Genomic DNA, 16,095 nt, shown 5'->3' on the forward strand with positions numbered 1-16,095 from the left:
TGATGTCCCGACCCTCGTGGTTTTACAGACCTTACAAACCCTTTCCCACTCGGTTCTCTCTCCCCAGGTAAGAATGACAGAATCATAGACTGGAAGAGACCTTAAAGCTCATCCAGTGCCACCCCCTGCCCCAGGCAGGGACACCTCCCACCAGACCAGGTTGCTCCAAGCCCCGTCCAACCTGCCCTTGAACCCCTCCAGGGATGGGGCAGCCACAGCTTCTCTGGGCAACCTGGGCCAGGGGCTCACCGCCCTCACAGCAAACAATTTCTGCCTCAGATCTCATCTCAATCTCCCCTCTTCCAGTTTAAAACTGTTCCCCCTTGTCCCATGGCTCCCCTCCCTGCTCCAGAGTCCCTCCCCAGCTTTCCTGGAGCCCCTTTAGGGACTGGAAGGCTGCTCTAAGGTCTCCCCGGAGCCTTCTCTTCTCCAGGCTGAACCCCTCCAGCTCTCTCAGCCTGTCCTCACAGCAGAGGGGCTCCAGCCCTCCCAGCATCTCCGGGGCCTCCTCTGGCCCTGCTCCGACAGCTCCGTGTCCTTCTGCTGTTGGTGCCCCAGAGCTGGAGGCAGGACTGCAGGGGGGTCTCCCCAGAGCGGACCAGAGGGGCAGAATCCCCCCCTGCCCCCCTCACCCTGCTGCCCACGCTGCTGGGGATGCAGCCCAGGATGCGGGGGTGTCTCTGGGCTGCCAGGGCACGTTGCTGGCTCATGAGGAGCTTCTCAGCAAGTCCTTCCTCACGCAGGAGCTGCGCCGTCATCCCTCTCTGCGCCCAGTCTAGTTCTTACGCTGTCGGTACGTAAACCGTAGTCGGTACGTGAACCGTACTCGCTTCTGGCCAAGCTTTACCTCCTCCCCACCCCAAGCCGAAGCCTTGGGCTGGCGGTTGTGTAAAACATCCCAACGGGAAGAGACATCACCTATCAGCAGAGCTGCTCAGGTCGGTGCCTCCCTCTGGTCCCCGTTTCTCAGGTGAGATACCTGTTTCTTTTCTACCTCTCTTGGTTTTCCACATGAGGAACGTCAACCCAGGCAGTCCATTACAAGCTTATTTGATAAAGGACAAGTGCCATGGACCTGGGGAGGGCAAGCGAAGAGCGAGACGGCAGCAGGTCTAAAAATGAAGAAAAATAGTCACTAATACAGGCTTTAGGAAAGCACGACTGCAAAGAGCAGACTCTTATGGAAACTGCAACCCAAAGAAACCACATTATTTAGAAAAATTGCATGAAGGTTTCTGGAATCAGCTCCACAGCTTCCCGCAAGGCTTTTACTGGCCTCGGAGGCGTAAGCGTGAACATCCACCAGCCCAGCTGTCCTCTTGTGAGGGAATTCGGGGCGCTTTCCTCACGGTGCGCTGAGGCTGAAAACTCACCAGTGTACGCTTGGAGGAGCTGAGCGCCCCCTCCATTCCTTCCGAGAGGTGAGACGGTGGCGGACACCACCCTGCCAGGGACGATACGCACCTTCTCAACCCTTGGGAGGACAGGAGCCAGAAGGGTGCGAGCATTAAACAGACGAACAACAGGTCTGGTAAGAAAAATACTGCCTCTTCATTTAATGTTTAAAGACATCAGTAAACAAACAGAACAGTACGGACAGAGGCTGAACCACCCCCCCCCCGCCTCCCCAAGCGGCACGCTCCAAACCACGACAGGTACCAGGGTGACGACTCCGGCAAAGGAGCAGCAGAAATCTGGGATTTGAGTGACGGCCGAGAGAAATCTCTGCTGTGTGAGGGCGAGAAAGACGGGACTTGGAGGAAGCAGCTTCCCTCACCCGCGAGCAGAGTGACGTCTCCTGGGCACGGTCAAAAGGGAACGGCGGCTGCTCCGAGCGGGCAGCCCAAATCTCTCGCTAGCATACAGAAAGGCCGTGTGTGACCTTGGAAAACACATCTGGAAGCTACATTAGAGGTGCAAGACACACTACGTACTGACCTTGGCAGCCAAACCTCTGTTCCACAGTGATTTTAGCCTCTCGAAGAATAAAGAAAAAGGGGCAGTTAGGTCCGACTCGGCAACGTGTTGCAGTACTCGTTTGGGAACGCAAAGCTGAGCGGGAGGGGAACAAACCAGAGTAAGCTCTGCGTACATTCTTCCGTCCTGCTCCATCAAGCTGCTCCCGGGACACTCCCGACCCCTATCCCACAACTGGCCTCGTCTTCTCGAACAGTTTTCCTTGAGCTGTGGAGCATCAGATGGTTAGGAGGGACATCAGGAAGCGACTCTCAGGGCAGGTTTTAGAGGACAGTCGACTGGGAGGGCTGGGGAGAGCGGGGCGCTGCTGCTGAAGAGAGGCAGAGATCGTAGGCACAACCGCTCCAGCTCCCACTGTGGCGGCAGAAGCCCGCACGGGAGTTACGGGAGGTGAAGGAACCGGCACGGGTCAGGCTCTGAAGGCAGCGGCACGGCTGCCAGCCAGTACACAGTATGGATTCAGCCGCTAGTTGCTTTTCCATTTCCCAGAGCAGTGACAGCTGGAACCGTGACACATGGTGGGAAGTAAGGAACACATTTCACCGCGCTCTGCCTCTCCAGGTAGCACAAGCCTGCAGTGGCGGTGTTTCTGCTGCCACCGCAGGCAATCAAATACGAAGGGAGGGCTAACTGGCTCCAACGCGGCCCAGTTAACTGCGCCAAGCACCAACGTCCAACGCGGGGCCCCCCATAGTCCAGAGTCCCACAACAGAGCCCTCAGATCTCAACGTCACTCTCTTTGTCGTTATCATGGTCGCCGTCATAAAACTCGTTGGCAGCTTCAGGCCTGGGGGAAAGACAATCACCATCAGCGAGGAGAGGCCTGGCACCCCTGGGGCCAGAGAAGAATGCCTAGGTCACACCGTCGGAGGTCAGGAGACGCCCTGCACCCAAACACCCCACGAAATGTTATGTGAGGAGACCACAGATTTCTAGAGAGAGGCTCCCTGAATAAAACCAGGGACTCTAAAGTGACTTAGTATCTGTTGTAGGAACCAGACAGGCTCCAGTGTATCATCCACCCATCCCAGTAGGGACAGAAAGGGAAACCCGTTTCTCCAGGAGGAGATCTGGTACCTGCTGTAGTTTTCCTCAGAGCCTCTTTCCTCTGGATCAGGCTCATCTGTGCGATCGTAGCTGAGCAAGTCAGAAGGGACATCATGGATCTGCACGCTGGGAGCGTGGTTCAGCATTTTCAGATTCTCAAATATCGTCTGCCTGATCTGATCCAAGTACTACACAGAAAAAAACACAGAGGGATCACCAGAGTGAGATCTGGCAGTCCACACAGAGCCATAGCTGTTAGCGCTGCGACCTGCCTGTATCATCTACGTGATGGCCATGAGAACCAATTTTGTGCCAAAAACTCTTTATCAGTGCAGAGGAGGCGAGAGAGTTAATTCAGTGGTTGATACTCAAGCACACGGAAAACAGTAAGATGACCCAGCAAGGTTCTCAAATGCTATGAGATTTTCTGACATCCCAGAGGAAAGGTTCTGCTTGTTTTTTGTCAGTTTTCTGCCCTGCAAGAATTCCTTGCCTGGGCTCTACCTGGTTTCACAGGACAGAGCATCAACCACAGGGGTTTGGAAGAACATGGACCTGTTGGAGTGGGAGCAGAGGAGGCCCCGGAGATGCTGGGAGGGCTGGAGCCCCTCTGCTGTGGGGACAGGCTGAGAGAGCTGGGGGGGTTCAGCCTGGAGAAGAGAAGGCCCTGGGGAGACCTTTGAGCCCCTTCCAGTCCCTAAAGGGGCTCCAGGAAAGCTGGGGAGGGACTCTGGAGCAGGGAGGGGAGCCATGGGATGAGGGGGAACGGTTTTACACTGGAAGAGGGGAGACTGAGATGAGATCTCAGGCAGAAATTCTTTGCTGTGAGGGTGGTGAGCCCCTGGCCCAGGTTGCCCAGAGAGGCTGTGGCTGCCCCATCCCTGGAGGGGTTCAAGGCCAGGTTGGCCGGGGCTTGGAGCAACCTGGTCTGGTGGGAGGTGTCCCTGCCCAGGGCATGGGGTGGCACTAGATAGTCTTTAATGTCCCTTCCCAACCCATTCTGTGATTCTATGAACACAGCTGTGATATTGCAATAAGGCTGCAAGCACTCACCTGCCTGGAGTTCTGATTTTCAATCCTCGTACTGACGTCAGGATGAAGGGTGAAGTCTGGAGCAAAATACTCGAAGTACTCTGTGATGGGACAAGTGAGAGAGTTACAGCGAAGAGACAAGGCAGCCCAGCCACCAGCTGCCCTGCACAAAAGCAGAGCTCACTCTCCCACAAGGCTGGGAGCAACCAGACCTTAAAAAGCAGAGTGACGTACAGCCCTGCGACCGCGAGGAATTATATGAAATGACGGAGTGAGCAAAAGTAACGCTCAGGTCACTGAATAGGAAATGATCCAAATTAAAGGATCCAGGACACAGTAAGGGTGCATCTGCCCAGCAAAGTCTACAAGTGGGTGGCAGGAGACGACTAGGGCCATCTCTAAGATCAGAAAGTGCTGTCACTTTGGCCCTGGTCTTATCTCTGGTCAGCGCAGAATAGAAGTGTTAATTCTTCAGCTGATGTAACATATATTTTAGCTACGCTAATGAGGAAAAAACGGAACTCCAGCTTACCACTGTATGGGAGCTCTTCGCTAATTGCTTCATCTACAAGCAATGATGTTTCGTAAGTCCTGAAAACATGGAATAAGATGAGCTCAGTCCAGAGAAAGCTACGTGGTGCATGCAGGGAGAAAGCGCACAGAAACCACTTAACTAGTGACCTTCGACAGAGAAGAGACTCACCAGCATCGTGCCACATTGCGGACTGTGTAACCACCTCCTCCCAGTACCAGCAAGGGGATGTTGAAGCTCTTTACGTACTCCACGCACTCCCTAGAAACCCCAAACACAAAAAAAAAATGTCAGAGCTGTTAACTGCAGCACACATTCACGTGTCAAAAAAATGCCACCGTGCCCTCAAATGCCACCATGGCTGGTGTGATACACCAGGAGCCCAGGGCTTCCACCCAGGGAGCCTGAACCACCTGCTACTCTGTGAACCACCGCTCTGCAGCGCCTTGTACAATGCCTCATTCTGAGGCCCCCTCCTGTCACAAAAGAGTTAAACAAAACCCCAAAAAACTGCCGGTGCTGCTTGGAAGGCTGAAGTCAAAGCTCAAGCCTCCCAGCAGGGGACTCATTAGAGCCCTTCAGACTAAAGGACAGTCCTTCAGCTAACTGCTCTGCCCCAGCCCCGCTGTACTTACCCATGTCCTCTTATACTGAGGTTAAAACAACCCAAGCGGTCGCAACCCAGAGAATCAGCACCGCACTGGGGAACAGAAAAAGAAGAAACCGAATTTTTACTACGGAGGCACTGCTTTCCAGACACCCCCACCCCTCGGCCACCTTCATTCACCAGAGGGTACAGAGAGCAGCCGGGCTAGGACACACCAACCCTCATCCCCTGGGAAGAGAAAGTAACACACCGATAGCAGCTCCCTCCAACCTACAGCCCCTGAAAGGGATGGACACGCACACGGAGGCTCGCTCTTACCTGCAGCACTATGCAGGTGGGCTGATAGTAATCTACCACCTGGTTAATGACTGGCTGGAAGAGGTGTTTGTAACCTTTGGAGAGAGAAAAGCAGATTAGTCACGGCTCTGGAGCAGAAGGACCAGCAAGTGTCCGGGCAAGGGGAAGCGGCAGGGAACACCTACTTACTTTGGTCGTCAATGCCATCTCGCAGAGGCACGTTGAGACAGTAATAACGGCCGCTCTCTGCGCCGACTTCATACATGTCACCTGGCCAGGGAAAGACAGGAGAGTCACAACAGCTCTGCGGCTTCAGAGCTGGCGTGGAAAGGCCGGATCTGGTCTGGGTTGAGATGTCTGTTAATCTACCTAGGATCCCTTTTCTTACAAATAACTACACTTCTGTTCCTCTCTAATTGCTTTTCCATGCCCTTTCTTCCATCACTTCTCCCTGCAGCTCTCATTTCGTGATTTTACACTTTTATACTCCAGCAGAGCCTTCAAAGGATTCTGGAGCGAGGCCAGGTTCACACTGTAAGGGAAAATACACACCTGTACCAGGAAAGAAATAGTTCCCATATTTATGAAATGACACGGTCATGACACGGTCTGTCAAGTAGAAAGCCTCCTGCACGCCGTCTCCGTGATGGATATCAATATCAATGTACAGAACACGTGGGTGATATCTATTGAATACAGAAGGAAAACCAGCATTAGCGTCTGCCCCACACCCAACCTCACTATTCCCCACGTGCCTCAGTACCCCCTAGAGGTCTAAAAGCCACCACCGTCATCTACCTGTGAGCCCTCTTGCCAAAAGAACTCGCTTGTCCCGCCCCAAGCATATCAAGCTTTAGATATGTGACACCTGTATACAGTCAAACACACCCCACCACTAAAACATTTTCTTCTGATGTGCCTGGAAAGAGATATTAGAATAAAAGGCTTTCACATGGGGCCGGAAATATCTTGGAAAGCCCACGATGAAGAGAACCCGTTTTAACCACTTGGGGGTTAGAAAGTTGTGGGGTTTTGTTTCCTCTACAAACAACATGCCATTAGTTAATCTTTAAGAGTTCCAAAGATCTTTAATCATATCAGGAAATGAAAGGTAAGCTAGCCAAGGAGGAGGCAGGAACACTTCCTTCCTCCATGTGCCCGAGTACTGGCAGCGCTATGTCCCAGCTGGCCTGATGGTCCTAGCTGTCCCAAACTGGTTGATGGTGCTGACCCAAGCTGATGAGCAGACCAGTACCCTGCCCCAGTCTCCCAACAGACAGCCCAGATCACTCATGCCAGCTGGGACACAGCGGCTGGACTACATTTACTGGAGAAGCAGCCTGCCGGGTGACAGACACAGAAGGCGAAGGAGGGAGGATCACCCCAAGTAAATGCACTGGGGTAATGGTCAAAGCTGATGTGCTGTCGGGTGCTGGAGACACAGCCCATTGCCATCCCTGCCTGCCAGCTCCAGAGCTGCCTGCTCGGATGGAGAGAACTTCTCCGGCTTTTCATAAGGAAATATTGCATCTGGTCAATCCCCAAAGAGCAGAGGATCTGGCATCCGTGCCAAAACCCTAGGGGACTGGGGAGGGCCCTGAAAAAAAACAAGACAACATCCAAACAAGGGGAAGTGCATGCAGTTTGTGCCATCTGCCTTGCAACCACGGCTTAAGTGTGCCTGCAGCGATGTGATCAAACTGGTCGATGGTGCTGACCCAAGCTGATGAGCAGACCAGTACATCTCAACAGAGACACAAATCATTTAAGACAGCCCAGATCATTCATCCCGTAGACAAAACAGCAGCAAGGAGGAAAACGGGATGCATGGACACAGCCCCTGCACACCGGTAAAGGGACAAAGGGACCTTCTAAGAGCAGAGGCACCACAGTTCTCCCATTGTGGGAAGCAAGCTCAAGGATGAGCCACCTGCTGCGGAAATGGTTCCTGAAAACAGGGAATAAAAGAATAGGGACATATTATAATCTCCCATGGGGGGCAACCAGGCTGTATTTGAAGCCTATGGCATATGGCACTCAGGTGAGACTAGAAAACGGGTGTGCAGAGATACACAGTGAAGACATGAGGTTGAGCAGGGAGGACTGGCAGAGAGGAAGGAGGTACAATAAACCCCAGTACGTCCTGCAAACGTGACTTCGAGAGCAAGTAAGCTTGCCACCAGTCACGTAACTATTCTCTGGCCAACCCCGAATCTTTTTTCTTTTTTTTTTTTTTTTTCCTAATTCCATAACATCTTGTCTCAGATCCAGTGACAAGGAGGACATTTGAGAATACAAAAAAATAATAATCACAGATTAACCCAAGAAACGGAAGGTATTTCTGTAACTCGTCCTCCCATTCTGAATTTATTTTTCATTTTCTTCAAAAAAATTCCCTCTAACTCTTTTCTACTCGAAGTCCTTTGATCATCCATGCGTTGCTCAAGTCCTACTCCTAAGCCACTCAGGCAAATCAAGAAAGATTCAAGCCGTTGAATTGCCTCCAGTGAGCCATAATTTGCATTTACCTACAACAGGCTCACTGTAGCAAAAACGCTGAGACTCAGGAGACCCTGAAATGAGTATTTCACAGACGGATAAGGAGAAATGGAACGGCAGAACTGTTCTGTATCACTTAAGCTGCACACAACAAAACTGGAGTCAGATATTCCAATTTTCAAGCCCTCCCTTCTTGTGCCTAAAGAGGCAGCCAGGCCAAAAATCAAGTTGTTGGCCTTCCTGGGCTCTAGAAAGTCAAACGAGGAGGGAGAACAGAGAGAGAGAACAGTAAAACAGCAGAGGGAAACCACACACCAGCCAGGACAGTACTGCACTTGCCCCATGCCCTTACTTGAGCAGCTCCAGGATGCCGATAACTATGTCATTGACGTAACAGAACCCAGAAGCCTGCAACACAGGAAACCAAACAGCATTAAAACAGGATGAATACAGAGCCTGGGCCTCAAAAAGACAGAGGAGTATGCAGATTTGCCTCATTACCTCAAACTTTTTGGCATGATGCAGGCCCCCTGCCCAGTTTATTGCAATGTCACAGATCTAAAAAAGGAAAGATAAGTTAGTTTAAAGCGACAATGTGGTAACGACAGCCTTGCACTCACTTCCCCAGTGCACCCACTTCAACCTGCCAAGCCCTGTGGTCCACAAACACCTTTCTGGCTTTTCCTTCTCCCATGGAGGCCTTTCCAAAGCTCCATCTTGGTAGGTAGCCCAGACAACAGTTTTGGTTATGTTATGTCCATACCGGATTAGTCCTGTTAGGACTGTTAGGTCCGTTAGACCAGAAAAGATCATCTCCCACAACCGCTGCTCCCCCTCCAGCCAGCAGCAGGCAGAGCACCTGGCACATACAGTTTGTTCCTGCACTTGTTCTTTACACTCATTAGACTTTTCTCAGGTCTCTAAAAGACTCAAAACTCCGTAGGTTTTTTTGCTACCCTCCTGAGGGACCCTTTTCTTCAGCCCTTCTGCATGGTCTTATTTAGTGCATTTCCACAGCAGACACCCAGAAGCACTCTCAAGTTCTCCCAGCAGCCAGTTTCACTGAAGACCCCAGCTTTGTTCTACAGCGCTGAGAGCACTTTGTGACATTAGTACATGCAGCTTTAGTATCCTCTGACTCCCTCCGGATTAAAATGGTTGCCTCTGACAGTATAGGAATGGGGTCTCAAGCTTAACAGTCCTACAGCACTAAGTATATATACTGCAACACAGCAGTGCCTGCTATGTTGTTTTACAAGAAAAATCCATGAGGTTCTCCTTAAATTGAAAATCAGTTGGCTTATGCTTGTGTTTCCAAAGAAAAGCACATCAGCTCAGTTACCTTGTTGTTCAGCTGCGTTGCTCCCTGCAGGGAGGCCCCAGTATAGCGAGAGCAAAATTCAAAGAGGCCTGGAAACACCGGGCTGAAAAAGAAACCATGATTCAAAGACAGAACATCTTCTCATTCCTTCCCATTTCTCCAGAGCAAAGCCAGGAATAAAACTGTCCAGGGCCATCACTTGAGCAAGATCAAAACCCATTCTCTGTGAAAGCGTTAATTTGGGATCACTCTGACCCTGCTTATAACTCACTGAGAACCAGCAGGCGAGCAACCTGACTGCAAACACAATGGAAAACTCAAGAGAATTTGACGATGATTACCAGAGCTTCCAAGCTAGTCCTGAAAAGGCTCCCCGGCTCACAGTGTGTGCCAGCGCCTGTCCCACAGCCCTGCTGACATGTGCCCAGAGCTAGGACGTGATATGACACTGCATCAGGAGAGGGGAGGGCTGGCACCAGGACAGCACAGAAACACAGGACACGAAGCCCCTGTGCCACCAGCTTGCTGGCATCACGTCACAAACTGCTTGTCCATGAATGTAATGTCTTGAAGACCATGGGGTTTTCTTTCCCCCCCTCTCATTTCTGCTAAGATGATGGTTTCTGATCATCAGAGCAGCATCAGAACAGTCTTTTGATTCTCAGCCTAAATGTTAAAAACCAGGCTATACTAATGCCTGCTTGGGATAACACTGTTCTCCAGCTAACGTAACTCCTCCCATGCCAGCACAGCTTTCCCCTCCACAGAATACAGAAGAACAATCTTACTCTCTGACAGCCCTTATATCCTCATCCAGACAAGACATATTGCTATTCCCTCAGTCACCCACGGAGCCCTTCCACGCTCTTCTTTCATGTTTCATCTCTCGCGAGCATTAAAGGCTGGAATTGAATAACCTCCACAAGATCTCATGTAGTTCTGTGCAGAAGCATGAACATCTCCTTAGTTCTACCTGAAAGTCAGGCTCTCAAAGCTTGTCTTGAATTTAACACGCGCATATCAAAGTAGCTCAAATGACAGGCAATTATTTAAAAAAAATAGTTAGCATGTTCAAGAAGAACTGGAAGCTCTGCAAGAACAAGTGGAGATACAGTCTCTAACCCAAGAAGCTTAGAGACTAAATATAGATCTTAAAAAGAAGACTGCAAGATCTAAAGAGAAGGGAAAGGAATCAAGGAGGTTTCAATAATATACACAGGAGGGACAAGCTCCTCATTCTGCTTAAAAACAAATAAGGAATGGGACATTCTAAAAGACCTCTCTGGACACGAGCAACGCAGGAGCACCCTGTCCAGTTGCGGGTTCACCAGAGGCACAGAGCACTCACCAGTCATCGCCCACGTTGAAGGCGTTGAGGCTCTTGGTGAATCCCTGCATGTTGGTGGGACTCACTCTCTGCAGGAAGTCTATGTAGTCCTCGGAGTGGAATCGGCACATGTCATGCTGCGACGCCTGGTACGGTTTGAAAACCTTCAAGAGAGAAAGGCGAGACTTATTCCCCATCCAAACATGCGTTTGCTTTGGCTGTAAGAAATCTCAAGCTAATGGACAAATGACCTGCACGAAGCATAGCAAAAAATGTCCAATACATCGGCTTCCTGACATTCGTGTTCATTTAAATTCAACCAGTTGCTTCAGGAAGCCTGCTCTCCTACCGATTTTTCTCTTTCGGCCATAAACCTATCTCCTGCCTCTCGTAATAACCGCAGCTCTTGCTACATACTCTCTGATGCCTTCCTTCCCCCACTGCACACCCCCGCTCCTTGGCCAAGCCAGCAGAATAACACAGCCCAGTTCAAACCACAGCTTTTTCTTCACTGGGGGGCACTATTCCCTTATCACTCACCAGCGTTCATACAATTTTAAGACCTTGATATAGGGGAGGTTTCGGTCCCTCTGTCAGATTTGCCTGTAACGGGCTGTCAGGTTCAAAAGTTGTTTGGAGAAAGCTCACAGACGGAAGAGTTGCATAAGCTTTGTTTCCTTTGGAAAGCCGGCAAAAAACGGTCAGGGAACTGGATGGATTCAAATGAAAGATCTTGTGATGATACAGGCTTGCCAGTTTGGCACTTAACACACATACCTCAACATACAGGAAGTTAAAAATTAACACCAGATACCTGGCAAGAGGAAATTAAAGCTGCACTGAAACCAGTAAGATATCTTATTGGTGGTTCCCGACTTCTCTTAATTAAAGCATGCACTTTATAGAAAAAGTGGAACATGAGAAAAGTAGTGAGAGCTTGTCTCCAAAGGGAAAATTTACCAGGGCAACGTGCCTGGGCTAAGCAGGAAACGTTAATTTTCAGAGACGCGATATACCCTAACAAACACGTCGGCTCCTTTCCCTAATTGATCTGCATGTGGTACGGTGTTTTCCACATGGATGCGTGGGGTTGGGTGTTTCTTGGAGGCTGCTGCATCTGACAACTCAAACAAGGAGGATGAGGAGACTGCAAGCCATTAGTGCAGCTGCTAAGGGTGAAGGCAGGACCTGTTCCCCGGGACGGCTCTGCACCAGTACCTCCCAGGAATCCAGATGGCTGATTAAATAAAACAAGACCAAAACCAATGCTAAAGAGCCATCACAGAGAAGAAACAGCTCTCGCAGGATATTCAGAGGCTCTCTTGGACAACATAAATTAGGGATGTGTGATTCAAAACAGAAAGGGGTGGGGTGAAATAAAATAAAGACGACCAAAAGCTTCAACTGACTCAGCTGCTAGCAGAAGAAATTTGTCTCCTTCCACCCTTCACCCTGCTCCCAGCTTCCAGAGCAAGCTCTGGCATTCAGCCCCCTCTGCCTCATTTTGACAACTTCCATAGAAAACTCTCCTGGCTTTGCCGAGTTATTGAGTTGCGTCAGTTCACACAGGGATCCAGCGGCTTCCAGAGGCAGCACAAGAAAGGCAGTGGGAAGACGCAGGAGAGGAGCAGGGAAGGTGAGCAAGAGGACAACCCTCCTGCTTTCGGCAACGCCGAGCCTTCGTTCACCGCGTTCTCCTGCGCCGCAGCCACAGATAAACTGGGAAAGGTGCAAAAAGGGGATCCTGCCTTGACAGGAGAGCAGGCTTTTATTTGGAGGAGGCAGAGGGGGTAGATAACGATGTAACCACAACGCAAAGTTAACAGGACCTTTTATAGTCACAACTGACCATAATCTCCGCTTTTATTTGCTCGTAAACTCTGCCAGTCACCCACTGCTCAGGATGAAGTCTCCTCCACTGCTTTCAGCTTCACGATGGCATCTCGTGGAAAATATAACCCCCAAAGAAGGCTCTCAAGACTCAAAATGTGGCAAAGCGTACAGCTCTGCTGCTGCCTCATGCAGGTGTGGATCTGACATTTAGAAGTCTTGTGTCAGAACAGGCTTTTTGCTGTTTCCGCAAGAAAAAAATCCCAACTCTAGGGACATTACTCATAGAAGTTCATACATCTACAGTCAAAATCTGAAAGATAAATTCTGCAAAGATTCCACGTGCCCTGAATGTACCGCTGCAAATGCAACAGCAGGTCACCGTGGCTGGATGCAGTTTTACTAGGGAATTATATTAATTACACTGGAGAGCTTTTCTAGTGTTTTAACATACCAAATTAATTTTATATATTGCATCAAAGAACTGTTCCACTGGTCCATTTTAGCACCTTCCTTTAAAAACTGATACCGTGCTTTAGTTTTTGGGGCGGCTTATTTTCTATTTGCTTTCACTCAACCCACAAGCCTCTCACCACCAAAGCAGATACGCTGGTAGTGGAAGAGCTTGAACTTGAGCCCGCACCAAATGCCAGGCACTGGTGCAGCGCTAGAGATAATGACAAAGTTGTGCAGCACGGACAGGCAGGTAAAAAGCAGCCGAGATTTACCTTTTCCCTCTGCCCCAACCCGTATCGGTTTGGCTGTTCAGACTTTGCCCTAAAAAAATAAAAAGCAGGACAACAAAAAGCATATTTGCTATCACACCTGCAAGAATTTTGCACCTTGTCCTGCCCATATAGTGGAGAAGAGGCTGTAAACATGCCAGAATTAAAACCACTGCTCCAATACTGCTCTTTTGTGCTCACAGTGATGCAACTTCCATTTTAAAATTGCCTGATCTCAAGTGCTTGAGAAGTGACCTTTAAGGACAGGTCACTGTCCTTTTTTTGGTATCACAACAACTAAATATTTACTCAGGTTTTTGAGGGCACAGTGAAAGCTGGTTATAGATTTGTTTAACATCTAATGGTGGGGATGAGGGAAGCTGGGAAGCTAAACCATAGTCCGGAGAATTGCCTGGTCTAGCTGGAGGGGGACTGGAATTTGCACGTTTCTGGGTGACAGCTCTGCACGATCGCCTTGCTTTCACAACGGCTCATGATTTACCCCTAAAGCACGCTGCAGATGTGAAAACATCCCTGAGACAAGTTGATTGTGTTTTCTTCTCCACAGCCTCAAAATAAGCCTGACTGGATTACTGGTTACTTGCAATCACCGACAACTGCAAGCAACAATCTAGGATCACGTTCTACAATCGTCCTGAGAGCAGACGCCTTTGAGTAACCTGTGGGGTCATCCAGTTCAGGCTCATGAGTAACAGGGGAAGTGGCTGGTCTGCAGAGCCCGATTGCAGAAGGGCGAGGAACGCGCGTGGGATGCACGAGCGTAAAGAGGAAGGCCGGGGGAAAGTCACAACACCCCTCACAGATCAGAGCCATGACGGCTTTGCGCTCTTTTTTTCACCTCCCCTCCCTGTTTGCTAGCTATGCACACCAATGACTGTGACAGAGCGTTCTTCACCTCTTTTAATGAGGTAATTCCCATGAAAAGATGCCATAAATGCCCTATATGTACACATATAAATAGATACATATTTGTACATAAAACCAGAGGCACCTGGAGCTGTAGCCTATTATGTTTTGAATAATATTCTGGGTAGTGACCCTCCCCCAGGGCACATCAAACAGATGACAGGCTGGGGAGACAACAGGCAGCAGCTACACCCGGCCTCCAGATCGACAGCACGTCCTGGAACCGCACCAGTCAGCCCAGGAATTAAAGCACTTAATGATCCAAAACAGCTCAGAAGGAATCCAGCCCCACTGAAAATCAGAATAAGCCAACAGGAGACTAAACAAGTTGCCCCAAAACAATCAGCAGTCGCAGGTGGTGTGTTCTGCACGTCCAAATGGGCAAATGCCATCTCGAAAGGGGCAGAATGGGAGAAGACTTTTACCATTCCTGCCTTGATCTTGTATTGTGAGGCATTAAGTTACGTGCCCTGTACTCCTGAGAGTTTTTAATTTCCCCTGTGCTGCAAGAACAGGCAGAAAAGTGAACAAGGATTCTAGGGAAAGGAGCACGGTGCAATCCTACTCGCACCAAGTGAAATAAAACGCCTCAAAAGAGAAGTATCACACATTTGTAGTGATATTCCATTATCCCCAAACTAGCTCATTTCTTGAAAGATGACGACTTAAGTCTTCTTTTTCATTATTGCTACACGCTGATCATGTTTTATCAGACTTACACAGGCTAGATTTTAGGAACAGAAAAATCTTTCTAATGGTAAGAACTGTAACGCACTGGACTAAACTACTTGAGCTGGCTGGGCAACAAAGACTTGAGCAGGCTGGACAATCGCTGCTCAGGTATGAGATGGGATTAGTGAACCTGTTGAGGCATCAAGGTGAATTAGCAAGCCTCCTGAGGGTTGGGTTTTTTTTCAGCTTTACTATTCTACAATTACACGGTCTCACAGCAGTCACTGGGTGCTGTGGAGTCACTTAAGGAGCAGCTACAGACACAGAGAATTCACACACGGTCTCCAGCAGCAGCACTGCAGTTCCAGGCACAGTGCCGCACACACAAGTTTGAACAAGAAACCGACAACCAATGATGGCGCCTTTCAAATGAGCTCTGGCTGGTACAGTGGGGGCTCGGGGTGGCGAGAACCCCTCACAGTGTCCTGTCTGCAACAGCTCTGTCACCCGCCATGCCAAGTGTGGGGCTGAAGGAGAGACAGTGACACAAGAAAGCTGTGAAGAACCTACTAAAATGGGACAAGACTTAACATGGAGGCTGCAACTAGAGCCAGCAGGACAGCACGCAGGTCTCCAGCACCTTTCACGTGTGTCAAAGCTTCCGATGCCCACTCTGTCAGCCCAAAGCAGCCCCCCGCAGCTCCCGCTTCCCCCCGACGCCTGGGTGGGTGGGTGGGTGGGGGGCCAAAGGTGGAGAAGAAGCACCGCTTACGATCATCTTCTTGTAGAGCCCGTAGTGCAGGACCAGGCTGTGGGTGAGCGCCAGGCGGTGCGGCTTCATGGGGTGCCCGGCTCCTGGAAGGGAAACGACACCGGGAGTCACCGGGAGGGACACACACACACCTCCCCCACCCAGCCACCCCCCGGCCACCCCGGCCCTAAGAGAACTGGCCAAGCAACCCCCTACCAGGCCCGCTGGGCCCCGGGACGCGGTGAGGAGACCATCCCAGGCCACCCCGGGGCGGGGGCAGGGCCGAGGTAGGCCGTACCCCCAACCCCGAGCCGGGGCCAGCCGCCAGCCCGGCCCCCGACCCTTCCACCGCTGCCCCGGCTTCCCCCCGGCCCCGCCGCCCGCACCATAGTGGAAGTTGCCCACGTCCGGGTCGTAGAAATAGGCCACGGTCTTCGCCATGGCGCAGACGCCTCCTCCTCCACCGCCGCCACCCCCCGCCGCCGCCGCCACTCGCGCCCGCTCACGTCATCACGCCGCGACGGCGCCGCCGGCGCCACGCTCCGCCAACG

The 16,095-nt window shown here is 50.7% G+C and overlaps 1 protein-coding gene across 1 annotated transcript; it reads right to left on the bottom strand.

Annotated features, from left to right (window-relative positions):
* Nucleotides 1-1,529: 1,529 nt before the first annotated feature.
* On the bottom strand, nucleotides 1,530-16,072 carry HDAC3 (histone deacetylase 3). The gene is made up of 15 exons (XM_074603770.1): nucleotides 15,931-16,072; nucleotides 15,566-15,648; nucleotides 10,661-10,803; nucleotides 9,334-9,415; nucleotides 8,493-8,549; nucleotides 8,344-8,399; nucleotides 6,045-6,178; nucleotides 5,682-5,762; nucleotides 5,514-5,587; nucleotides 5,224-5,288; nucleotides 4,760-4,849; nucleotides 4,589-4,647; nucleotides 4,078-4,157; nucleotides 3,055-3,212; nucleotides 1,530-2,764 (listed from the first exon to the last, which is right to left on the bottom strand). Exons 1-15 carry the CDS (start codon nucleotides 15,983-15,985, stop codon nucleotides 2,695-2,697), a joined length of 1,287 nt encoding a protein of 428 aa, XP_074459871.1. The 5' UTR covers nucleotides 15,986-16,072; the 3' UTR covers nucleotides 1,530-2,694.
* Nucleotides 16,073-16,095: the final 23 nt, after the last annotated feature.

Source organism: Larus michahellis, chromosome 11 (genome assembly GCF_964199755.1).
Source record: "Larus michahellis chromosome 11, bLarMic1.1, whole genome shotgun sequence".
Classification (NCBI taxonomy): Eukaryota; Metazoa; Chordata; class Aves; order Charadriiformes; family Laridae; genus Larus; species Larus michahellis.

Excerpts from the sequence above, each read along its gene's own strand:
- HDAC3 (XM_074603770.1), bottom strand. The coding sequence starts at position 15,985 with ATGGCGAAGACCGTGGCCTATTTCTACGACCCGGACGTGGGCAACTTC. Across the intron at positions 10,804-15,565 it reads GGCTCTACAAGAAGATGATC|GTTTTCAAACCGTACCAGGC; the intron begins GTAAGCGGTGCT and ends TCTCTCTTGAAG. Across the intron at positions 3,213-4,077 it reads AAAATCAGAACTCCAGGCAG|TACTTGGATCAGATCAGGCA; the intron begins GTGAGTGCTTGC and ends TTTTCTGTGTAG.